Below are 27,133 nucleotides of genomic sequence, written 5' to 3' on the forward strand. Positions count from 1 at the left end.
TTCTTAAGAAAACAGAGAAAACACTTGCAGAACATGTATCTGACAAAGGACTCGGTTGGATCCAGACTCTAAAAAGAATTCCTAGAACTCAAAAATAAAAAACATAAATAATAAAAGACAAAGCAATTTCAAAAAGCAAGCAAAAAGGATCTGAAAAGACACTCACAAAGGAAGATATGCTAATACTCAGTAGGCACATGAAAACGTGCTCATTATTCATCCAGAAACAAATTAAAACCATAATCAGAGACCACCACATGCACAGAAGAATGAGTAAAATTAACTGACAGTACCAAATGTTGGCAAGGATGTAAAACAACCAACACTCTCATACATTGTTGGGGGGAGAGGATAAAATGGTACAAATGCTGTGGGTAAAGGTCTGGCAGTTTCTTAAAAAGTAAATATACATCTTCTGTATAACTCAGCAATTCTACTGTGTAGTATTTACCCAAGAGAAGTTAAAATATATGTCTATAAAAAGCCCTAAATAAGAATGTTCATAACAGATGTAGTTATAATAGCCAAAAGGAAAAGAGTCTAGGTGGAAAGAGTCCAACTGTCTATCAACAGAAGTAAACACAAATTGTGGCATATATTCTTACCTTAGAATACTACTGAGTAGGAATAAACTACTTAGGAACACTTAGGAATAAACTACTGAGTAGGAATAAAAAATACTAATGGAAGGAATAAACTATTGGTATTCATAATCCAGATAAAAGTGAAAAACATGTTGAGCGAAAGAAGCCAGACAGAAAAAAGTACATTATGTTTCATTCTAATTATATAAAGTTCTAAAACAGGCAAAACTAATCTATGGTCAAAAAAGGAAAATTCACAACAGTGGTTGACATTGGAGTCAGATGGGGACAAAGATTAAAGAGAACTTTTTGAAGAAAACTTTCTGGGATAGTGATAATGCCCAGCAAATTATTAAAAAGATAATAAATAATGACTAGGTGGGGTTTATTCCAGGAATGCAAGGTTGGTCTACCACTCAAAAAATCAATCAATACAATTCATCACATTCACAGTATAAAGGACAAAAATCCTATGGAAAAGTCTTATGATCAAGTCAATAGATGCATCAAAAATATGAAGTATTTAGGGATAAATTTAACAAAGCACGGACGGGTGAGATTTATATACTGAAAAATACAAAACACTGCTGAGATAAATTAAAGATCTAAAAGATCTTTATACCATGTTCATGATTGGGAGACTCTCAATATTGATAAGCTGTCAATCCTCGTCAATTCATCTACAGAGTCAAAGCAACACCAAACAAATTATAGCAGGTTTTTTTTTACAAGTCAAATCTAAGATTTATATAAACATGGAAAAAGCCTAAAATGCAAAAAACAATTTTGAATAAAAAAATAAAGTCAGAAATTATACTATCTGATTTCAATAACTATAAAAGCTATCATCATCAAGTCAGTATGGAACAGCATAAGCATACACATGTAAGACAAATGGAAGTGAGAAGAGTTTAGAATTAGACCCACGCATACATGGTCAACTGATTTCCAGCAAAAGTGCCAAGTAATAAAATGGGGAAAGAACAATCTTTTCAACAAACTCTGCTGGAACAACTAGGTATCTGTATGAGAAAAAAGAAGAAATGAAAACCTTGACCTCTTTCTTACCCTGAATATAAAAAGAAACCTGAATCACAAAGCCAATCATAAAAGCTAAACTTATAAAACATCTAGATCAAAACAAAAGCAAAATTTTTGTAACCTTAGAGTAGTTGAAGACACAAAAAGCTCTAACTTTAAACGAAAACAAAAAATTGACGTAATGGATTTTATCAAAATTAAAAACTTCTGCTCCTCAAGACAATGTTAAGAAAATGAAAAGCCAAACTACAAAGGAAGAGAATATTCACAAAACATATATCCAACAAAGGTCTTATTTCCAGACTATAACTCTTACAATTCTACATTAAGAAAATAAACAGCCCAATAAAAAGGCAAAAGATCTGAAAAGACATTCCAAAGATATAAAAATGGCCAATAAGCCCCTGAGAAATGCAAAATAAGCCACATCTAATAGAATAGCTAAAATTAAAAACATTATCTAAACCAAGTGTAAAATGATAGGACCATTTTGGAAAACTGTTTGGTACTATTCTTATAAAGTCAAACGTTCACTTAACATATGACCCAGCAATTCCACTCCTAAGTATTTACTCAAGCGAAATAAAGACATATGTTTATTAAAAGACTTGTAGATAAATCTTAACGTTTTTCATAGAAATAAACTGGAAAGAACCCAGTATTTCTCAACAATAAAAAAGGAAGAAATTAATGATACATGTAACAACATGGATTAAGCTCCAAAACTTTATGTTGAAGGAAGGAAGCCACATACAAAAGAAAGCATACTGTATTTACATGCCATTCATATGAAGTTATAGGAAAGACAAAAACTAAGCTACACTATTAGAAATTTCATCAATGATGGTGTGCGGCATGGGTGGAGGGTGGGGACTGATTGAGAAAAGGTGCTAGATAATGGAAATATTTTCTTTATCTTCATTGGGGTGGTGATTATGCAGGTATATACATTTGTCCAAACTCCAACTCTAGACTTAAAATTAGTGCATTTACTATATGTAAATTGTAACTTTATTAAGGTATTTCAAACAAACAGAATACACAGTAAAATCTGTACCCCTTCCCAAATGACTAAAATAAGATGAAAAATGCCAAGTTTTGGTAAGGAGGTGGAGAAAGTGCAACTCTCATATACTGCTGGAGAGAATGTTTAGTGGTAGCTACTAAAATGAATACATGCATAGCCTACAACCCAGTAATTCTATTCCTAGCTATAAATCCAAGAGACATGCAAATGTATGTTCACCAAGAACATGAACTAGAATGTCCTAACCCTAAGAGTAAAACAGTGAAGCCATTCAAATGCCAACATGAACTGGATGATAATTGCGGTATATTTCTACAATGGAATATTAGTACTCTTTAAAATATGAATGAATTTCATAAATATAATGTTGAGCAAAAGAAGCCAGAAACATTGTATGATTCTATTTATATATACATTAAAAAAGGAAAAATTAGGGCCAGCCCCAGTGGCCAAGGGGTTAAGTTCAGCGTGCTCCACTTCAGTGTCCTGGATTCAGTTCCTGGGTACAGACCAACACCCCTCTGTTAGCGGCCATGCTGTGCTGGTGGCCCTCCTACTAAAAAATAGAGGAAGACTGGCACAGATGTTAGCTCAGGGCGAATCTTCCTCAGCAAAAAAAAAAAAGGAGACATTAATCAGTGGAAATAGAAGTTAGAATAGTGGATGACAGAAGTCAGGATAGTGGATTGGTGCGGTGGACGGGGGAAGGAAGGGTAGCATCAGGGGACTTCTGAGATGCTGGTAATGTTACTTCTTGATTTGAGTGCTGGTTGCACAAGACATGTTCAGTTTGTGAAAATTCAACAACCTACACATTCCAATTCAATAAAAACATTTAAAATTTAAACCTATTGAAATTTAAACCTAACCTGGACAGAATAGAGGAAATAAAAATTAAATTGATCTAAATAATTAAAAGCACATAAAATGAATCATACTCAACATAGGTGTAATACTTTGAGAATTAGTTAAGAGTGGAATGTATTATAGAATAATATCAATCAAAAAACAGCAAGAAATTAAAAATCACCTATAAAGATTAATTTAGCTTCCAAAGATTTCATACTAAGATTTTGATGGTATCAGAATCTTTTGATTTAACAATCAGTATTTTACTTTACCATTAAGAACGAAAAAAGGATTCACAGGATAGTAGTCAGGGTCAGGCATACAGATTCTGTTGCTAGACCATTTGGGTTCAAGTTAGCCTCTATACTTCAGTTTCCTCATCAATAACATGGAGATACTAATACCATCTTGTTCATCATAACAGCTGTCATGAGGATGAAATGTTAATTTACAGTAAAGTATCTAAAACAGTATCTGATACATAGAAATACTAGCTAAGTCTGCTACTATCCACTATTTTCACAGCATTTAACAAAACTAACTTATTTTAAGAGAAAAAGAAGACAGTGAGAACATAGAAGTTCTGATATGAAGAAATATAATCAAGTAATAGGTAAAGTCTGACTGATTTAGAAAAATTAATTCAAAAAGATAGCCTTTAGTTAATATTTTGTACACTAGATCTGTACTGTATCCTTAGCATCGCTTTCAGAATCCTTAACATCAGTCAAAATTATGAATAATAATGTAAAAATTTCCTAATCCAATTTTAATTATTTACTCAGAAATAAAGTGGCCATGTTACTAAGTGAACACAAATGCTAACTGGTAATTTCTCAAAAAGTTAAATTCATACTTTGAAGAAACCATAAAATCCACACCCAAATTAAGTTCATAAGCTATTTGGAGTATCCCATAAAAAAGCAAGGCCTTCTAAAATACTGTATCTTGTGTGAATAGCTCATTTGTACCTGACTCTGACCTAACCACCATACCATATTTGCAAAAAACACTTTTACATGCATCATCTCGTTTTATCCCTACAACATCAATCCTGAAAGATAAGTATTTTCATCACTAGCTATGTTTAAAAGGAGAGTCCAAGCAAAGTTCAGGGATCTCAATGACTACAGAATCACCAAAGAAAACGCAGAACTGAGATCCAAATCCAATTCTTAATGATCACAATGCTTTGCCGTCTACTCTACCACTTCCTTCAATAGGAAATCAAGACAACAACACTCCTTATGAAGTGTCAAAGATAACACAGACGAGAGGAAAATAATGATGATTCACACTTTATTTTCTTAGCAAATGAGCTAAGCATCCATTCATAATAAAATCAACTAAAATTTTTTACCAAATTCCTATTTACAATAAAGGTTAAAGCAAGACAAACTACTTTACATAAGATTTTTCTTAAAAAAAATTCACCAAAAACTTAATACATGTTAAGGAAATCAGTTAATCATGTGAACATATTACAAATTAAGTTACAATTTATTTAAGTAAATGATAATGGCTAATATTTACGTATTTGATTATACAATGTTGAAGGTGCCATGCTAAATGTGTTCCATTTAACTCAGTTTAATTGTCACAATACCCCTGTGAAAGAGGTACTGTTTTTAGCTCTATTTATAGACAAAGAAAGTAAGACAGAGAAAGCTTAAATAACTGATCTAAGGTCACATTGCTACCAAGTATCAGATCCACGATTTAAACTCAGGAAAGGATCACTCTAGAACCCAGGCTTAATCACTATACTACTGTGTCTACATTGAAAAGTCATTTATCCTAAATCTTAAATCGTATGAGAAAAATTTTCTTTATAAATTTGTATCAAAAACATGAGCTACTAAGGCATTCATGTTAAAAATAATTCTTCAAAAGGAACCTACCTTTGACTTTATCATAAAATTTTCCCCAAAATACATACACAGAACATAAAAAAATTAATTACAAATACTAAAGAATAATTCCCCATTTCCTTTACTAGCTGCTTCTGCCAATAAAGTAAGTTATATAGTGGTACAGAAAAACCCTAGCTCTTTTAATAGAGAAGAGTTTTGTTTTTCTTTTTTTCTAAGTAACCAAAGACCTGATGAAGTACAGCACAGGAAATATTTCTATAAGACACAGAATCTGTTTCCTAAGCAGTTTACATTAAAAGTAAAGAAAAACCCTTGTTTATAATTCCTTATTAAGAGCAAATCAACAATCTACAAAATTTTGTGATTTTAACAGAGATAACCAAATTCTGATTTTGTACCAGTACACTTTTGATATCAGAACTCTTTTGTTTTTTAAGTAAATCCATTCCGATCTTAGTCAGCTTAACCACACATAAAATTCCTTTCTCAAGATTCCATTTCCACAAATCTTCTACAACTTTCTATATTCACTTAGGTTTTGTCCTATCTTTTTCCTTTCTTACTCTGGAAAAATATTTTAATTTAGGACAAAATTACTTTCTTTTTTCCCTTATCAAAAAAAAACCCAAAAAACAAAAACCCATGTCCTGAATATCTTTCCTTATTCAAAGAACACATCCTATTTTCATTATCTTTTTTTCATATACACTTGTCCTCTTTCATCATTATTTCTAGTAGTTTTATTTTTATATATTGATTATAAATTTTAACTATTTGTAATCTTTCCTTTCCAGTCCTAAAAACGAGGAAGCAGACCATTGTGATGCTTCAAAAGTCAGCATCCTTTAGCAGATTAGCAATTTAGAAATACATTTCATAATGTCTACTATATTCTTCCTCATAGTAAATCTTCAACATGGCACAAAACATGTTTGTTTGGGTTTTTTTTGTAAGGAACATTGGCCCTGAGCTAATATCTGTTGCCAATCTTCCTCTTTTTTGCTTGAGGAAGACTGTCACTAAGCTAACATCTGTGTGAATCTTCCTCTATTTTATGTAGGATGCCACCACAGCGTGGCTTGATGAGCGATGCTAGATCGGTGCCTGAGATCTGAACCAGCAAACCCCAGGTTGCTGACGAGAAGCATGCAAACCCAACCACTATGCCACCGGGCACAAATGTTTATTAACAGACCTAAATATATTTTCTCTCTTTAAAAAGTTAAAAAGCCAAAAGTAGGTAAATTTATTTATGTTTAGCATTTACTGTTTATCTTATGTGGAAATGATTTAGCTATTCAGTGAATATCCATTACTTAGTTTAATTTAGTATAAACTTCTATCTTGTTTACATTTATTTAAATTCCTTGCTTTAAACAATTATGTTTGAATCAGACATTAAACAGCTAACCATCATAAGTTATTTTACTTGTTGACAAATTTTGTAACACAGAGATAGCATGAGCTTATTTGATTGGTAAACCCAGACAGAAAAAGTTGCAAGTATGTATTACATTTAATATTGATAACTCTGAAGACATGCCTATTTTTATTAAACTAATAAACTTAAAACTAACTTTTACTTATCAAAGATTATCCCAGATCATGTGAACTTGAAAAAACATCTGGGTTAGTTTCTATATTTCTGAGAGTATACTTGATTTATATAAACACTTAATTTTCTTTAAGCCAATTAAGTAGAGCTCTTTACAAATTAATTTTGGCAATGCCCTCCAGAGATAAAAAAATATCATGTGTCTATAACATACAGTCATAGCCATATAAACATACAGACATAGAGAACTTACAGTTTATTTTAAAAATTTTAGCCATTTCTCAAGTAGAAAACTCAAAAGAATAGTTGGATCCAAACTGTGTTTCTAGCAGATGAACTAAATTAAGGTTACCTGCTCAGATAGCCAAAGCTTTTTCTAAAGATTTTTTATGTGCATGTCGTAAGATGCTTTTAGAACTATTTCTGGGGTCATTTTGTCTTTTAGAAGCTTCTGCATACCAATCAAAGAATGCATTCCATTGTCTCTGAGAAGTTTGAGATTCTCTCTTCTAAGAGTGCCCCTTAACGTGGACTTATCTAAGTTAAAAAAGTTCCTTGAAGTGGCCACTACAATCCCCAAAGTTCACCCATTTTCCAAAAAGGCACAAGATCCTGGTCCATAGACCAGGTGGAACCATCTCTGCCTTTCAATTCCCTAAGATGTCTCAACTATTAGGAGCCCTGTTTTCCAACAGCTGTTCCAAAACACAAGGAATCACCTGTTTTCTCCCCTTTTGAACAGAAGAGGGTGACTTACCAAGATGCTTCAACAAACACAATACACAATAAAGTTGGAGAGCTCAAAAAGCAAAGAGAGCAGAGCTAGGATCCAAGACAGACATCCTCAAATTCCAGGGTTGGTGAGAAAGCAGTTAGCTCAATGGGGTCTGTGGGTACCAGCACCTGGTTGCTCACCAGCCTTGGAGTCATTGGGGGTCTTCTTTGGATGCCATTTCTGATGCCATGAAATGTCAAAAGTTCATAAATAACAGAAGTAAAACCAATGAATTACCGAAGTAGTAATGAGTAAAATTTTGTGCGTACACAAAAAGATAGTTTCCAAACCAGGAGCACTCAAATCAAAACATGGAATGAGGCTCAGGGGTATACTGTCATAAAGCAGCTTAATTACTGAGAAAGCAGTGTTTATTCTTCACAGTGTTTGGTTACATTAGATTTTTCTTAAATGACATGGAATTGGTCAGTGGTTACCTCTTATCAACCTTGGGGAAACAGTTCAAGTTTGCTTATGATTTCCAGAGACATAAGCAAGAAATGACCCTAAGTCAAGTTAGTTTTTGGAAAATAAGCTAAATTAAGCTTTGCTTGTATAACTAAACTGGTTTTGTCTGCTCAGGGGATTTTCAAGATTGGTCTCTTTTTTATTTCAACAATAGTAACGAATACATTCTATAAATACAATCTGTAAATCAGATTAAAATCTAATTTCAGATCAATTTTCTATTTTTCTCAAAGCAGAGAAAAGTTTAAATTCTACCAACTTTCTGTAGAGCAACATTTACAAAGGCTATTCTCAGGAAAACAAATCTATTCCATTTTTAATTTCGTCAAGTATATACTATATGTATTTACACCCTATGTATATCTGGTTAAAAATCAAATGATATACTAAACTTGTAGCCTTCTAAGGATTCAAGAAAGAAAATTATTCAACAACCTAATAATAATAATAATTTCCATTTATACTAAATATGCATCAAAATTCAGGAATACCAAGCATCAACTATTTTAGGCAAATGTGTTCTTAAAATTTCTAACAAATGTTTTCTGATCCATTAATTTAGGATAAAATTTCCATAACCAAACAGCAAATTATATGTATATATTTTTATATTATGCTTATTTTATATATATGTGTAATTATAAAATATTGACATATATAACATACGTATTACTAAGTTACCTCAGCCCACAGCTTAATGAGTGCAAATAAAAGTAAGTACCTAAATTCAAAAGAATTTAGCAGAAATGAACTTTAAAAGATCCTTCAGTTATCAATAAAATCTGTGAAGTCATAAAATGGGCATAAATGATTAACTGTATGACAATTCAGATACATCTCACTTCGATAATTCAGAATAAAACTATCTATAATTGGTCACTTAGATAAATTTCCTTGGTGTCCTAAAATACATAAAACCCATTATTCATTTGTTTGTATTTAAATGTTCAAATCACCCTTTCATAAAATGCATGTATAATAAACATCACTATATTTCATAGCCGCCAAATTATTTTTCAAAGAAAAATACCCTGATAATATTTTTGGCCTAATTTTATGGCATTTTTCTTCCCGGTGAGGTATGTGAAAATATATACCAAATGTTGAGAATCTCAGTCCCAGTCCTAATCTCCTTAGCCTAATCAGCTTCCAGAATGCTGGCAAGCAAATAGAAAAATTAAAAGCTTCCTCTTTAGAGATACTGACAGACCAAGGAGACACAGACATACGGGGGGTCTTCTAAGGATACTGCCAGGTCATCCTATAGTCCAACGACACGGGCACACAGAGCTTCCAATCAAAATTTAAAACAATCAAATAAAACAAACCATAGTTAAAATGAAGTAAACATACATAGGAAAGAGTGAATAAACATGAAGGTAAATCACTGACTATTTTTAACTTTCATAAATGGAATCAGAGACTTGATTTTTTCTTTTTTGCTAATTGGCTTCTTTTGCTCAATATTGTATTGATGAAACTCATCCATGCAGTCGTATTTAGTCATAATTCATTTTTTCATTGTGCAGTATTTTACCATAAAAATAGAAATAAACTATAATCTATCCATTTACTGCTACAGACATTTAGCAATAGTTTCCACTTAGCATTTAGTTTCCAGTTTTTGGCTTTTACAAGTAACGATGATATGAACATTCTGATAAATGCTGCCTGGTACACAAGGGCATATATTTTTGCTGGGTATATATTAAAGAGTGAAAAACTTTAAAGAGTACAGGTATCTTAACACTTGAATATTGAATAGGATACTATAAAAAGGGCACTATATCAGCAAACAAGAAAGAGCTCTTGGCAATTGAACAGTTTAGTAGATGAAATAAAACACTGAATAGAAGGGCTGTAAAATAAAGTCTGAAAAATGTTCCAGAAAGTAGAATAGAAAGAGAATTATATGGACAATAGAGGAGCAAAAGTAAGAAAATTAGAGAAGTCCAGGAAGAGCAACATCCAACTGACGTGAATTCTAGAGAAAACAGTGAGGAAGAAGGTATCAAATAGTACATAAGATGCCCCTAAAATTTAAAGACATGCTTTTCCCAATTAAAAGAGCCCATCAAGTACAATGTATCAAGAACTCATACAAGGCACATCACAGTGAAATTACAGCACAACGGGGATAAAGAAAAGACCCTTTCGGGGCTGGCCCCATGGCTAAGTGGTTAAAGTCCTGCACACTCTGCTTTGGCGGCCCAGGTTTGTGGATTTGGCTCCTGGGTGTGGATGCTCTGGAGGCATCCTAGATACAAAGCAGAGGAAGACTGGGACAGACGTTAGATCAGGGCTAATCTTCCTCTAGCAAAAAAAAAAAAGAAAGAAAATAAAAGGCCCTTTAAGTTTCAAGAAAACAAAGGGGGGGAGAGGGAGAAACTGGTAACATAAAGAGTTAGGAATTGGAAAGGCATTAGAATTCTCAACAGCAATGAACAAGAAAAAGAAACAAATTCTACAAATGGTTTCCAATTTAGGATTCTGTTCCAATCTAACTATCAGTTAAGAATGAAGGGGAGAACAAAAACATTTTGATAGATCTAAGAGCTCCAAAAATCTATGTCTTATACATCCTTTCTCAGAAAACTACTGGAGTTGTGCTATATCAAAACAAGGGGTAAACCAAGAAATAGAAAAACATAGGACCTAGGAAACTGGGGATCGAACACTGGAGGGAACTAAAGGGAATTCCCAGGATGATAGTTAAGGGAAGTCTCAAGATGACCTATTCGGCAGGCCTGGAAAAGACTCAGTTCAGAGCAGAGAAGGCAGGGCTCTAAGGAAGATGCCTCCAAGAAAACAAAACAGACTACTTAGCATGCTTTACGATATTGGAAAGAACTATGTTTTAGTTGAGTTTTGGGGGAAAAATTAGTAATGAGCACATAGGTAGCAGGGTAAAAATTGAGGGAATTAGTTGTTCTAGGAAAAAAACCCAGAAAGGCGTAAAAAAAAGGAAATAAATCATAAGATATGACTGTGGTGATCTTAATTAACAAGTCACAAAAGAGACAGATTTGGGACAGGGACTGCTGTCTTTTATTATAAGCCTTGGAGTTACCACCATGCTATTAAATTTCTTAAACTATGTTTGGGTTTTAATTTGATTAAAAAGCATTTTCTATTGGAGCTGGAAAGAACTATGTTTGAAAGAGATTCTGAACCAAGAAATTCACTATTTGTCCATTAATTGGATTCCCTAAATTTGGATAATCGTTGTTTTGTTTCTTTTGTTCATTTACTTTTCATTTTTAAATAAGGAAACTGACTATGCTACGGCTAGCTAAAACTACATTACTAAGCCCAAAGCTTCCTGATGAGCTTAGTTAATTCTCGCAAACTGCAACATATTTAGTACCTTAGAGCTATTCCAAGAGCTTTTTTAGTCTTTGCCATACTTTTATTTAGGGAAAACACAACTCATTGTTGTAATAGCAACTCCATAAACCCTACAGAGGCCATGTTCAAATCAGTCTTGTATATTGCCTTACCACCAGGACTGGAAGAGAACCTTGCACGTAGAAGGTACACAACAAATACTGATGAATTAAAACATTCTACTAAACCCATTCTCTCAAGTTTCACACTATTTTCTTTTTCTCTTGGGTTTTCCCATCTCTTGTTTTACTTTATCTGTGATCATGCTTTAGATGTACTAATGGCTCTGACAGACATTGATTTAGTCCCAATGATAGCACTCAAAATAAAATGAGTTGCCACTCTCTTAAAACAATTTACCTGTTAATTTGGAAAAATATTCCCTCGTACAAACAGAAAAGTGTGGCATTAGAAGCCATGAAGGGATTCCCCCAAGGCAAAGGAAGCCTCCAAAACCCTCCTCAGTGCTTGTAAGAGAAACGGGATCCTACTGATCCCTTCCTTGCCCTTCACACCATCCACGAACTTTTCCTCTACAACTGGTTTCCAATTCTTATGACATCAGTTATAAAGAAAAGGGAAGATGGGAGGGGAGCAGAAAATACAAGCTATTTTACACATCTCAAAATTGCTATCTGACTTCTTTGGAGATTATTCCTACCAATGCTGCCATTATTAGTAAATTCTAATGGAGAAAACTTACATGATATAATGTTAAGTAAATAGCCCTGCTTAAAAACATGACAATAACAAGCTATGATTATAGCAACACAAAGATATTAATGATGCATACAGAAAGACAAAGAAATTAGGGTGGTAAAAAAAATTAATGCTTGCTTTTATCAAATATTTCTATGATACATATTATTTCTTACAAAAAATGAAAACATAAGAACGCTCCTTTAAATTGCTTAAGCAATAAACACCAATTAGAATACCAAGAAGAAATTATATCTACATATAGAAAGTTTTTGAAAACCATGATGCACTTGTCAAAACAAAAAAAAAATAAAGTATTTCCAAAGGTCTAATATTTAACTTAAAAGCAAAGAGGGAAATGAAGTATGTGAAGAGACAGGTGGGAAACAACCCCAGAAGCCAATAACTACCTTAAAAACTAATGCACAGATCTATGCTTATTTTAATAAAAATTAGAGCATACCATGCATTCGCTGGTTTTGGAGTTTTGGAAGGAGTAGTTAAAACAGTTTCCATGCTATTCATTCCTGAATTATTTTCTTTGGTAGTCAGTGCAATCATTTTTCGTTGCTTCTGAGAAAGTTTAACTCCATGAGAAATCATTTTGCTAGAAATTAAGTTAAACCAATTAGTTGCACTGCTTCTGAGAAAGTCTAATTCCATGAGAAATCACTTTGCTAGAAATTAAACCAATTAGCATTAATTACTGTTTAATGAAGGTTACAGGTAATTACATTGCTTTATGTTTCTCTGATGTGATTTTACTTTTACTTGTGGCATCAAAATGGCCACAAGTTTCAACAGTGACAATATCAGTTTATACTATCAATGGTCAAGTAATAGTTACATATGAGCCCTCCTGCTAAAATACACTTATATATCACACTTGCATCAGAAATAGTCCACAATGATCATTTTAGAGGCAAGTTTCTGGCATGTAATACTGTATTCCACAAGAGCTGGGCTATCAACCCAACTTACTCTTTAGCGTATATTTAAGAAATAATGTTACGGATGCTAACTTATCTAGGAAAGCCCTTATAATTAACTTTAACATCAAATGCATAAAAATAATACGAAAGGTCCAGTAGGTCTTTCCAATTCTTTAGGGTAGAACCGAAACACAACAGGGTCTTTCCATTTTTATGATTTTTTTTAACCAACCCCAAATTTGTTTTTGGTGTAGCTCCACATTTTTGTCTATTTTCTTCAATTTGCATGATGGTTCTGAGATCCATGACAGGAGGGCTGACGGGACTAAAAGACACACAAAAGTTACTTTACAATGCTATTTATCCATAAAGTCCAACCCCCAAACTTCACTGAAACTGTAAATTGTATATAAAGATCGATAACGAGAGGATAATTTAGATCGATTTCGTCAGCTGTGGCAAACTGCAAAAATGACGTTTTGAATGAAAGCTGCTGTTACATACACATACATACTTAACAACTAAAATGCATCCCAAGTCATAATGTCAAGTGATATAAGTGAAACTCTTAAAGAAAAAAAAGCCAAGCAACAGAAAGATTTTTATCTTATCTAACTTAGGCAAAAGAACTCAAAGTTCTGTTTAAATTCTTATCCTTTAAGATGAATGGAACTTGAAAATTACATTCTTTCTTTTTTAACAAACAAAATTCTTACTACTGCCTAATGTTAACAAAGGAAAGATTTAATGGAAAAACTTAGGAATGCTCAACAATTAGAGATCTACCAAAGGGAGTTGTAGCATAATGAGAAAAAAATTCTACAATCTTTAGAAATAGCCAATCTATCCTGCTGACTTTACACCCAGCTATTCTTAAAATATGTTTAATAAAATAGTCTAACATTAATAACTAGAAGATGTTTCCATCTGTTCCCACAAATATGTTTACTTAAAAAGGCCAAAAATATTGAAAGTAACTTCTGAACCACCTTTAGACCATGAAGCTACATAAACTGGGACATCATAATCTTTATTCAAACTGTGCAAAATACAGCATATTTCAAAATAATTACACAAATGGTCCAGATGATAATATAACTGGTCAGTCAATTAAGAGTTTTACCCTATTATAAACCAGAGTAGATATATAAAGATGAAGCACAAATTCAATAAGCATGCTGAAAGAATACTGCATTCTAATTATATCTACTCCTCCAGTTTTAAAAATTGATTTTTCTAAATAAAAAAATATGAATAAAATATAGGTAAGTTAAATGCACAGTATAGGGGGCCGGCCCTGAGGCCAAGTGGTTAAGTTTGCGCGCTCAGCTTCGGCAGTCCAGGGTTTCACCAGTTTGGATCCTGGGCACGGACATGCCACTGCTCATTAGGCCATGTTGAGGCGGCATCCCACACAGCACAACCAGAGGGACCTACAACTAGAATATACAACTATGTCCTGGGGGTTTTGGGGAGAAACAGCAGGAAAAAAAAAAAAAGAAGATTGGCAACAGTTGTTAACTCAGGTGCCAATCTTTAAAAAAAACAGCACAGTATAACATTAAGTGAATATCCTCTGAAAATTTACTGTAAATAACAATATTCTGTGAGATCTTAAATACCCCTTAATGTGCTAAAAAAAAGATAAAGTAATCCTACAGATGATGAAATGGTCTTCCCGCATGGGAGTTTTATATACTACCAAATGGGAGTAATATATACTACCAAAAAAAAAACTGCTATCAAGTGACTATATATGTGTGTGTATGTGCATGCACACATGTGTTAAATAGTATTTGCTAGTATTCACTGATGACAACACAAAGATAACTAAATTTTTATCTAGGAAAAAGAGCCTATTTTAGCTCTCAGGTTTGTAATTTGTATGTATGTAGCAGTAATTTGTACGCACTTAGGTAATTTTCTGTGTATTAGACATTCACATTAATGTTTTTTAATTGTGCTTCCTTAAAATTTTCATTTGACTAAAAATGAATATTTCTCAGGTACAGAACAAAATGAAAATCCTACCTGAAATAACCAGCAACCCAACTAGAAGAGCCTGTAGTATCAATTCTGTTACTGGGAATGGGCTGTGGAGCAGATATTTTAAATACTGGTGATTTTTCCCAGGGTTTTAAATCATCCCTAAAATATGCAGGAGGTGTACCATTAACATATGGTTTAATTTTCCCCTGGGGGTAAAAAAAATAAAAAACAAAAAGTGAGTAATAGCAGGCACCTAGCACAACAGCTAACACATAGTTGGTACTTAATAAATATTGGTTAAATTATACCAAAGAGTAAAATCTTATGACAGTCATCATCTAGCATTTTCAATTCAGTTCTTCTAAAGTTTAGTACCTTAACCAATTCACAGACCATATCAGTAACTATAACTCAATTACTGTGAGCTTTGGGAATAATTTTTAGGGAAATAAGTTTGCATATTAAATCCCTATTTACGTAAGCATTAAAAACGTAAACGGGGGCCGGCCCAGTGGCGCAGTGGTTAAGTTCGCACGTTCCACTTTGGCGGCCCGGGGTTCGCTGGTTCTGATCCCAGGTGTGGACATGGCACCACTTGGCAAAAGCCGTGCTGTGGTAGTCGTCCCAGTTATAAAGTAGAGGAAGATGAGCATGGGCCTGTCTTCCTCAGCAAAAAGAGGAGGACTGGCAGCAGTTAGCTCAGGGCTAATCTTCCTCAAAAAAAAGAAAGTTAACAAATAAAAATTGTTCAAATAAGATATGAAACAGTAACTAAAATTAATGTCCATGACTTTAATATGAAACAAAATGAAAGTTTGCTATAAAAGTCATATAATTCAATTTGAATAAAATTAGTCAAATAATAGTGACACTTCAAAAGGAACCCTCAAACTATCGCTATTACAATAGGTCAAGAAAGTTACTAAAATAGTCTTTCAACTGCCACAAGAGATTCTTCTATTACTGCTAGACATTCACAGCATGCCTCCAACCTTCCTTTAAACCTCAACTGTCTTCCAGACCAACCTTAGATTTAGTATGAATTGCCCCTAAATTTCTACCCTACATTAAAAAAATTTTTTTTTTAATCAATCTTTGAGGCCTAGAAGAAGAGAGGGTAAATTTTCCATTGTCTCACAAATTTCTAGAAGTTCTGTTTTGTGGATGTACAGAGTTAGGAAAAAATGACTCTATATCTAATAGGTTAGACATTTTCCTTCCCTATAGATTAACAATTATGGAATAAAATGTTAAGAAATGTCTAAAAAAAGGCCTCCTCAGAGTTGACCAGACTAGGAATCCTGTACCTTAATGTCAACTGTGCTAGAATAGGAGAAGAACTCCATTCGAGATTGTACTGCTCCAGTTTACACCATGGAGGAAAGACACTACGCAGAATTTGAAATTAGGCTTACTTTCAAAACAATTTTCCTCTGACAATTTTTAGCTGCTATTAACTGACATTTCACAAAATAATTTCAAGTAATTTAGCTAAAAATATATTTTTCAATGTGTCTATACAGTGTTGCTATATTTTACATTAACGCTACATTTTAGTTGCAGAAAGAATAGAAATACAATGTCGTAAAGGGCTCAAAACTGCCATTAAAATCTTTAAAACCAGAAACATTAAACAAATTTCAGAAAACTAATACTATACATGTCATTAATTATATTTTCTTATAAACCAGCCAGGAGAATGTTTTAAAGGTAAGAGTAAAACTGATGAAAAACTAAAGATAAACTGTCTATAAACCTAAAATTTGAAATTAAAAAAAAACAGTACATTAATAAACAAATAAAAACAAACCTCCATCTTATCTGAATGAAATCCTGTTGTGAAATCAGGGGACTGTAAATCTCTAGGACTACCCACTCCTACATAGCTTCCTTCAGAGTCTGATGTCAATAGTTCTGGAAGAGATTCCACAGAAGTGGTCTTACCAGACTTTAATAATCCTAAAATGCAAAATTTTTAAAAATATTTAAACATATATACAGCAAACATACAGGTATTACATTCACCAAACCAAACCAGAGCTAAAAGCTTCCATTTATCCAGGTTTAAGAACGTTAAATTATAGTCACAGTACCAAAATCTTAGCAATTCAAGCTAAGTGAAGAAAGAAATCAGCTGAAAAACTGAAATGGAGGAGATTTTAAAACAACAGTTTTATTCATTTCAATTACACCAATTATTCAATAAACCTGAGGAAGACAGTTCTTTGGGATCTGCTTTAAGAAGTGATTCAGAACTTTTTTCCCCATAAAGAAGGAAGACAAAATTAATAAACTCCAGACCCCTTTCCCACCTTTCTCCCTGCACCTCTGTTCTCATGCAGAAGAGGAATGGCCCCACTCTTTGTGGGAGGAGCATGGTAGCCTTTCTGCCTCTAATCTAGTCAAGAGATTAACCCAGTAAGCAGAGGCTTTGCTGAAGCCAACTGTAGCCTATTTGAGGATTGTTCCTTCTGCAAAATACCTGTGGATTCAGAGCTATTTTTAATTAGCTTGTCACCTAAAGCAAAAGAGTTGTTATAAAATGTGTATACCATTTCTTCCCTTAGACAAGCTAAATACCTGTCTCTCTGCCACACCTGGTATCCAGGTGCACTAGCAGACCAGAATGATTTCAAATACAAACAGAGTAAAAAGTAAACTTTTGCTTAGGTTCATGTGTTTATTTTCACATATTTCAAATTCAGTAGAATCTAAATGAAGTAGCAAAATAAACAAAATAAACACATTATACGAGCTGTAACTAAAAGTTGTACAACTGATTTAAAAATAAATAAAACAGGGACTGGCCCAGTGACATAGTCATTAAGTTCGTGCACTCTGCTTCAGCGGACCAGGGTTTGCAGGTTCAGATCCGGAGCCTGGGCCTACACATCATTCATCAAGCCATGCTGTAGCAGCATCCCACATACAAAATAGAGGAAGACTGACACAGCTGTTAGCCCAGGGCCAATCTTCCTCAAGCAAAAAGTGGAAGATTGGCAATAGACTTCAGATCAGGGACAATCTTCCTGACCAAAAAATAAATACATAAATAAATAAATAAAACATACCATCTCTTATATTTATTATTATACAGATAATAAATCACCTTGACAAGATATATGCCTCTTTTGTTAACACTGCTAAAATATATTTCAAAATAACATTCAAACTTTTTTTCCCCACACAATCTTTCAAAATATTTTTAAGAGTAATAAATTTTTACCTAAGAGAGTATATTTAATACTAGAATGCTCCCTAAAGTCAATCAGAAATCAATCTAATGAATAAAGAGGATGATTAAAGTGGCCAACAATTACTTTTGGTAAAAAATATATTCACCAAACGTCCTTCATCTAACTTTACTTTAAGGATCAACACAAATAAATGTTAAGCCTTCACACAACTATCTTTTGTTTTTTTGAGGAAGATTAGCCCTGAGCTCACTGCTGCCAATCCTCCTCTCTTTGCTGAGGAAGACTGGCCCTGAGCTAACATACGTACCTTCTTCCTCTACTTTATGTGTGGGATGCCTACCACAGCATGGCTTACCAAGTGGTTCCATGTCTGCACCCGGGATCTGAACCAGCGAACCCCGTGTTGCCAAAGTGAAACATGCGAACTTAACTGCTGCGTCACCAGGCCGGCGCCACACAACTATCTTTGATGAAATTTATCTCACATTCAAATTTTCTTCCAGAAAAGGTCTTTTTGGCTCCTAATTAAATTTAATCATTTAATCATTATCCACTTTGGCCACAGAAAGAGTGGAACAGAAGGAAGAATACAGAACTGGAATCAAGAAAATAAATTCTATTTCTATCTGAAACTACCTCCAATCACTTAAGTTTTCTGAGTTTGTTTCCTCAGGTTTATTAGTTCATTACTAATGTCTCTTCCAGCTCTGAAATGCTAAGACTCTAACACATGGGCTAACAATAACATTAGTTAAAACAAACCAAATATCTGCTTTTTCCATAAACCTTTTAAGTGACTGAAAATCCCTAGTTTCACGACTGTCTGTCTACCCGTTTATTCCTCCTTCTGTCCGTCCATCCATGCCTCCTTCCAAGGAGTAGAGGTAATTCACACAGCACAGAAAACACAAAATCACAGAATTTTACATTTTGAAAGGTCCTAGAACAGAAGTCAGGAGATGTACTAAACAGAAAAGACCTATCTTCAGTGCTTCCTCAATCAATTTAGGTATATTATCCATCTTTTTTACATCTTTTGTGTTATCTAAAACAATTAATTTTGAAATTATTTACTCCTTTGAACTTTATCAAACAAGTCAAATACCTCATATATTAAACAAAAACGTATTCCTTCTTTGCCCTGAATAATAGCTATTTTTTCCACAGGGACACAAATCAATGTGCACTTGTATTTTTCAAAGTTGCTTGTATAAGGCTGACTATGAAAATACTGCTGATAGAAATTGTACTAGTTTATGTCTCATGCTACAGACACACCTACCATTTCTAAAACCCATACTGTATTCTCATTATTTTATAGTCTCACTTCATATTTTTCGCTAAAGAAACTACTAAAATTTAGATAGTTTAATCTGGATCTAATCAGATGAATCCAGAATGTGGGATAGTCTATAATACTACTGGCCTGAACTTTTGAAAACAAAATAAAAAGGTGTGAGGGGTGCTGCTTTAGTTAAAAGAGACCAAAGAGACATTAATAAGCAAAGGCAATGTCAGTCTCGATAGGATACCAGGTATTTTTTAAGGTTAAAAAAAGGCTATAAAAACATTTTTGGACAATTAGGAAATCTAGATATAGACTGTAATACTAGATAATACTAATCAATTAATGTTAACTGTCCTAGGTGTGATAATGGTATTGTGGTTGTGTAGAAGAATATCCTTATTCTTAGGAGATTCATATTAAAGTTGAGGCCAAAATGTCATGTCTATAACTTACTTCCAAGTGGATCAGTAAAAAGTGTGTGGAGGATGAGGGAAGAGAACAGGCAACTTTTTAGAAAGCCTGCAAGCAAAGCAAATGTGGCAAGAGGTTAACTGTAAATCTGGGTGAAGGGTAAATAGGTGTTCATGGCATTTTTCTTTCATCTTTTTAGTAAGTTAAAGATTTTCAAAACAAAAAATTGGGAAAAAAATTTTAGAAAAACTACATAACCATTACTTTCAAACAGGCTCACATTCTGCCTAGATGTAAAATGTTTTGCATTCTTCTACTGAATTATAGTCTCCTTCTGCACATGAATGGCATCTTACTTGGCATCTCACTTGGAGTACTGATATTTAGGATTTGAATCCACGTGATAATAGTATCTCTGTCATGTTTTGCCCACTTCTAACCCTCTATGCTCCTGGACAGAGCAGGCTTTCTAAAAACATAAATCTTATACAGTTACACTCCATCTTAAAATCCATCAATAGCTACCCATAACCTTCAAAATAAAATCCAAATTCCTTAGGTAAGCATACAATATCCTCCAAAATCTGATCGTCTCCAACTTATCTCCTATCTGCACATACCCTGTATAGCCGAGCCATGTTGAACTTTATGCACAAGAAATGTACAGTTCTTGCTACTGCCTCAAGGTTTGGGAACATATTGGCCTCCTTTTCTTGGCTAATTTCTCCTCATTCTTCAAGATCCAACTCAGGTATCACTTTCCTTTAAGAGTTCTTCCCTGATCTGCTCAGACTAGTTTGGGTGCCTCTTTTGTGCTCCTAGAGCAAACTTCAGTCAGAGTACGTATCACAATATACTATCATTTTCTGTAGCCTGCCTAAGACAAGGACTATTTTCTATTTCAGTAGCCCCAGCACATGGCACATAATAGTATTTAATACACGTTAAATGAATTAGATAACGAATAGAGACATGAAAGATTAGATCGGACATATATCCTAAAACACTTTCCACTAACCTGTAGATGGTGGACTCTGAATAATATCTGAAAGATTATAACCTCCAGAACTATCCGAACGCTTACGTGGCTTCTTTTTTGCTTTCGTTTTTGCCTTCTTGAACATACTTTCCCTAAGAAAAAGCAAACATAAAAGTCACTTCCTAAAAATAAATTAAGTTAGAGATGAAACAGCAGAACTATGCATTTTAAGCAACAGTATATAACATTTTGGTCAAACAGAAAATACAAAAGATATACATGTTCTAGTCACATTTATCTATGTGGCCCAGAGCAAATCACTCAATTTTACTGAACTTCTGTGTGATACAATTCCTTGTTCTACCCCTAGCATGTCTGTGAAAGTTAGAAACAAGACGGTATATAGGAATACTTTGAAAAGCAAAATACTGCACATGTTCACACACAAGCTATTACAAACTATGATCTTAAACTAGAAATATTTGGTGAAACTTCAGGGAATGCTTAATTCCCTGAATTGAGTATTATTAATCAGGAAAGGGAAAATAAAAGTATCTATGAGTACTACAACTGTCTTGTTTCACCTAAAAATTATAGATCTCATTATATAATTCATCTGCAGTTACACAGGCCAGCTGTGAATACTATTACTTTGTAAAGGATAACACTTATGTTAATAATTTTATTATAGATGTATGACATGCATTATATTAAAAACTATGCCAGATAACTACAAACTTCAAGTATTCCAAATGCTACTAAATTCTAGAAAAAGGGTTAAGAAAAAGAACATCTCTGGAACCCAAGAGCAGCTTTTCAGTGAGCTACATAGTTGGTTACTATATATATAGTAAATGACTTGAAAACCCAAAGATTTTAACAGGTCATTTACCAAGTAGAAGGAAAGTAATTCTGTAAGCTGCTTAGTAAGCCTTAAACAGGGATTGGAAATTCTGAGCAGCTCTTGACAAAGGGTTGGCCCCACTACAGGGAGACTGCATAAAACCTGGGATGTTTTGTTGGAGGACTCTGAAATGTCAGTCACTGAAGGTCATATCTCTTCAACAAGCCAGGCTCTCTACAGAGAATAATCTAGAGAAATGGCTGATACACTCCTCTCTGGTTCAGCCTCTCCAGAGGGCAAATTTCTAGTCTTCTGCCAAGATGGAGGAGGGACAATCATTTGGTTGAAGGGGCTTCAGGAAGAGATCAGTGTTCTTCGAAAGAATCTCAAAAAATGTTCTTTTCCAAATCTAACCAGTCACCCTGATCTTCAAAAACCTGGTGTCTCTGATTCTTAATTAAGCCTTTCCAGAATTCTGTTTTAGTTTTTTCTGTTCTAAGTCACTACTGCTCAGCAACCACTTTCCAATTTCCAAAACTATTAACATCTCCTGACTGTTGTTTTCTCCTTTCCTGTTCTCTTTGCTCTAGCACAATTTACCTTTTTTATTTCTTTATTAAAATCTCAGCAGTGTTTGGGAAGGTAGCTAGGACAAATGCACTTATTCAGCTCAGTATGTTTAACGTGAAGGCTACATTCCCTTCACATTTATACATAATTTTGCTATATCTCAAATATTAATTATGCATTTACTTTGTATTCTATCAAGGCTAAGAATGAACATAAATACATACTTCTTATGTCAGGTTTCTCAATTATTTTCTTTCAATATCAATACAAATGTATCAGTAGCGTCCAAGATCAGGGGTGTCAGGGGAGAAGGAAGGAAGGAAGGGAGTAAAAGAAAAAAACGGAAACAGAGCTTACAAATAATTTTGTTCCGTATTTATTTCTTCTTTCAAAAAGATATCTCCATCTTCTACTTCCAAATAGCTAATATCTGGTCCATCTTGATATGGCGTAATAACTCTTCTATCCATTCCCGGAACCTATAGAAAAAAAGATGTCACTTTTTAAATACAAAATTTGTAAAGTTTTTTTTTTTAAAAAAGTTACGATATCCCATTTGTCTTAATATGTGGTGACATTAACTAGAAAAAAAGTCTAGAAGGTCTAATGACTTCCTAAATTTACACCAGGGTAAAAAATTGATTGGATTCATTAAACAGTTTATTCCATAAAACTCAAAAAAGAAAATAAAAAACTAGACAAAAAAACTTCACTTTCTATCAAATACAAACTAATTCATTTCTTAGAGATCATGTGAGTCCATGTTTTTGCACTGTCCTGTCCTTTGGTAAATAACAAACAATGAAAGACTCTCTCTGAAGCTTCCAGTAACTTTCATTTATAAAGGAATTAAAACAGATAACTTTCTCATTAAATATTTTCAATTTTGATTATCATACTTAACTGTGAGATCAGTAAAGAAATCTTATGTCCTCTTTTTTTCTTTTGGGGAAGAAAATTGGCCCTGAGCTAACATCTATTGCCAATTTTCCTCTTTTTGCTTGAGGAAGATTGTCGAGCTAACATCTTTGCCAATCTTCTTCTATTTTGTATGCAGGATGTCACCACAGCATGGCTTGACAAGTGGTGTGTAGGTCTGCACCTGGGATTCAAACCCACGAGCGTGGGTCGGTCAAAGTGGAGTATGCGAACTTAACCACTTACGCCACCGGGCTGCCCTCTGTTCTCATTTTTAAAGATCCTAATGTATTAGAATTCACTAGGAAATTATTCCATTGAGAAGTCAGACCTAATATAGTGCTTTAGTTGATAATATCAGGAAAAAAACATAAAACTTACCATTTTTCTATAAAACACAGAAAGATCTTTCAAAACACCATCACTTAAAACATCAAGAGACCTAAAAAATAAGACACAAAATTCTATCTTAAGACTCAAGAACCCAATACCTGTCAAGATTTTCAAATATGTAGAGACATTTTATATTGCTGAATAAGTTGTTTTTTAAAGTATTAATATGCCACTGCTACAAATTCTTTTTGTAATTATGTGTATGTATATATTTCAAATAAACAGCAAGATATATAGACAAAATATCTTGAATAAAACTCACGCAACTCTTACAAATAAGTGATAGAAAACCTTTTTCTATCATAACGAAATAGCAATATTCATTTTCCAAACCTCGTTTTCCACAAATTATAATCTTTAATTACAAAAGCACTACCATATTGATAGAACAATGACCAAACTATCAGGATACCTGAATTCTCTCTAGAATTATGCTACCAATTACCTGCATGACCTTAAGCAACTCACTACCTCCCTGGGCTTTAGTATTTTCATGTGTAAAATGCTATCTGGATTACATCAGCTGTATTCAAAGTAGATTTCAAAGAACGCCCAGGTTCCAAAGAGGTACTTTAACGTATCAGTGAAAATTTAAATCAAAGTTCATATTTTAAACTATTTTTACGATGAATACAAAACAACTTGCAAATTCAAAGCTGTACCATACCAGTTATTAACATTTTGAGGATAATTAACTTGTGATGTAGGTCAATTCTGGTGCAGCCCTCCTTTTCTTAACATCTCTGCATATATTTATTTACACTTCTCGCAAACACATATTCGGTTAGGAATGGTTAAATTTATACAAATCTTTGTTTTAATGCAAGTTATGTATATCTACCTATGTAAAGTTATACAAGTAGAGACATCACCACAGCACATGAGCCATTCTTAATTCAGCTAACAGACTTGTCACAATATAATAATTGAACAATAACAGTGTGACACATCATTTTCCAATATCATATTTTAGATATATTTGGTGCTTATTTTATATTTTGGTTGATTCTTAACTGACAAACTGAATGAGCTTAATTTGGCAATACAAAGTAAAAAAAAATTGCAATGATTACAATTACTAATGTAATGTCAGCAAAGACATTAAATTTATTTTGAAACCCTAGCCAAGTTCTGACACTAAAATACCAGAGGCATTTTAAAATGACATTGTCTAATATCCTATAATGTTAATTTGCATTTAAAAAGCTTTTCTGACAAAATAACAAGGCATTAAACCGCCAAAAGAATTTGCTCTAAATTGAACTCTACGTGACAACTATTAACAATCTGTTAGTAGAACACTTTTATTTCAATCATGTTTTGGAATTAGTTTCATTAAAGATCATCCTGACTTTGAAAGGTGAGTTATCAAAAAAAATTACCATTTATAAAAAATGATATACATCAAGATTTTCTTGATTCTTTGCAAAAAAAACAAAAAAGCTTCCTGGGTTTTCTCATCTGTAGTATGAGGATATAAACAGAAACCTACTTTGTAAGTTTTTCATGAAAATCAACTGAATCTATGTAACGCTTTTAGAATGCTACCTGGCACATAGTATTAGTTACCATTATTACCACTATTATTATTAGTTATTAATATTAGTAACTATTATTATGGAAGTATTAGTTATTACTACTATGATTAAAACAAAATACAGAAATAAACTAGATATTGAAGCTTTAAAAATGCAAAATGACACCAAGAACTCTAATCTTAAATTCCTACGTTTAACAAAAGCACCTTATTTTCCCCACCACTGACTTCATAGTGAGTAAATGTAATAAGATTTTGACTTACATTAAAAATAAATCTGTAAATTTATTTCACTAAAAATTCCACTGCTAAAACAGTTGGAAAAGTTGGGATGAAATTTCCAAGATCTTTCTAATTCTAACATGTCTATAACTCCTAAATTATTAGCGTTTATCAAATTCTTTCCATCCAGGTAAACATCGCTAATGTGAAATATTAGCTTATAAAACAGGGTATATACATTTAGTCAATTTTTTTTTATAAAAAACGTGTCATTTTTCATAAGTAACATTTCATTACTCACTGATTTCCACAGAAAGCCTTCAACACACATATCAGCTTGCAACAAACTAGAGCAACTAAATTTTTCAGCTTTCTGCTGTAGCCTAAGTTTAACCAAAGAATCAATAAGTAGTATAGGAAATATCTTAAAGAGAATAAATAGAAAAAGAAAACAGAAATGAACCAGTAACAAATTTTATGCATGCTTACGTGTGAAGTAATTAAATGCTGACTTAATTAGTATTACAGTTAGTTTCCAAAAGCCAAGGTAACAATTACACAGTTGCAAATCAGCCTAAATAAACAGATATGCATACATATAAAAAATATACTTATAATATTGTTCCCCAACTTTCTAACCAGAAATGTGAGTTTCCTTGAGGGCAAGGATTTTGTCTGTTTTGTTCACTGCTGTATTTTGGCAATGGCTGGCATATATTAGGCACTCAAATATTGATGGAATGATTGAATCTCATTACATTTTCATCTCTACAAAGTTAGAATTTATCATTATTCTCATTTAAATTACTAACATAGCTGCTATTATAAATAATTGCTTCTGCAACAGTCATATAATGAATGCACCCAACCCACCTTGCTTCAAGTAAAGCTGCCATATTCAGTCCTATAAACTGTAAACAAGACAGTTTCAATTGTTCAGCATTATACACTGCTGCAAATTCCAGTAGTGTAGCAGCATTCTTAAGCGTAACTACAAAGGAAGATATGCAAAATGAGATGAAAGCCATGTTCCTACAGCAAATAAAATATACTTATTTCTAAAGGTGTCAGGTTTGAACATTTAGAACAAAGACAACAAAGTAGTTTCTTGCCAAAAATGAGTTATATTAGGGCAAATATAGAACTCATTTTCCATCCCATATAATATGCCAAAGTAATTTTAAATGATTGGTTATAGGGAAAAAAAAGCACACACAAAAGAATTTTAGTCAAAAGAAAATACAGGGTCAGGCCCGGTGGTGCAGCGCTAAGTTCACAGATTCCGCTTTGGAGGCCCAGGTTTGCCAGTTTGGATCCTGGGTGTGGACATGGCACCACTTGTCAAGCCATGTTGTGGCAGGCATCCCACACATAAAGTAGAGGAAGATGGGTACGATGTTAGCTCAGGCCCAGTCTTCCTCGGCAAAAAGAGGAGGATTGGTAGCAGATGTTAGCTCTGGGCTAATCTTCCTCAAAAAAGGAAAAAAGAAAATACAGAAGATGTATTACAGTGTCACCTAAAAGCAAACACATAATCAACAATCTTCCACCTAATATTTTTGGAATATTTCTAAGTTTAAGTGAGAAACAACTT

At 33.4% G+C, this 27,133-nt stretch overlaps 1 protein-coding gene across 6 annotated transcripts in view; it reads right to left on the reverse strand.

Moving 5' to 3' along the window:
- IBTK (inhibitor of Bruton tyrosine kinase) overlaps positions 1-27,133 on the reverse strand; it is a 99,881-nt gene that overhangs the window by 15,337 nt on the left and 57,411 nt on the right. For 5 of the 6 annotated variants that reach the window (XM_014853118.3, XM_070496101.1, XM_044757137.2 and 2 more), the window contains 8 exons: positions 26,413-26,530; positions 23,769-23,829; positions 22,827-22,948; positions 21,095-21,207; positions 16,991-17,139; positions 15,223-15,386; positions 13,424-13,516; positions 12,723-12,866 (listed from right to left, as the gene is read on the reverse strand). In XM_014853118.3, the coding sequence (XP_014708604.3) occupies positions 12,723-12,866; positions 13,424-13,516; positions 15,223-15,386; positions 16,991-17,139; positions 21,095-21,207; positions 22,827-22,948; positions 23,769-23,829; positions 26,413-26,530 (964 nt within the window). The remainder of the gene's footprint in view (positions 1-12,722; positions 12,867-13,423; positions 13,517-15,222; positions 15,387-16,990; positions 17,140-21,094; positions 21,208-22,826; positions 22,949-23,768; positions 23,830-26,412; positions 26,531-27,133) is intronic. The other variant, XM_070496100.1, reaches the window with a different exon arrangement.

This window comes from Equus asinus, chromosome 24 (genome assembly GCF_041296235.1).
Source record: "Equus asinus isolate D_3611 breed Donkey chromosome 24, EquAss-T2T_v2, whole genome shotgun sequence".
Classification (NCBI taxonomy): domain Eukaryota; kingdom Metazoa; phylum Chordata; class Mammalia; order Perissodactyla; family Equidae; genus Equus; species Equus asinus.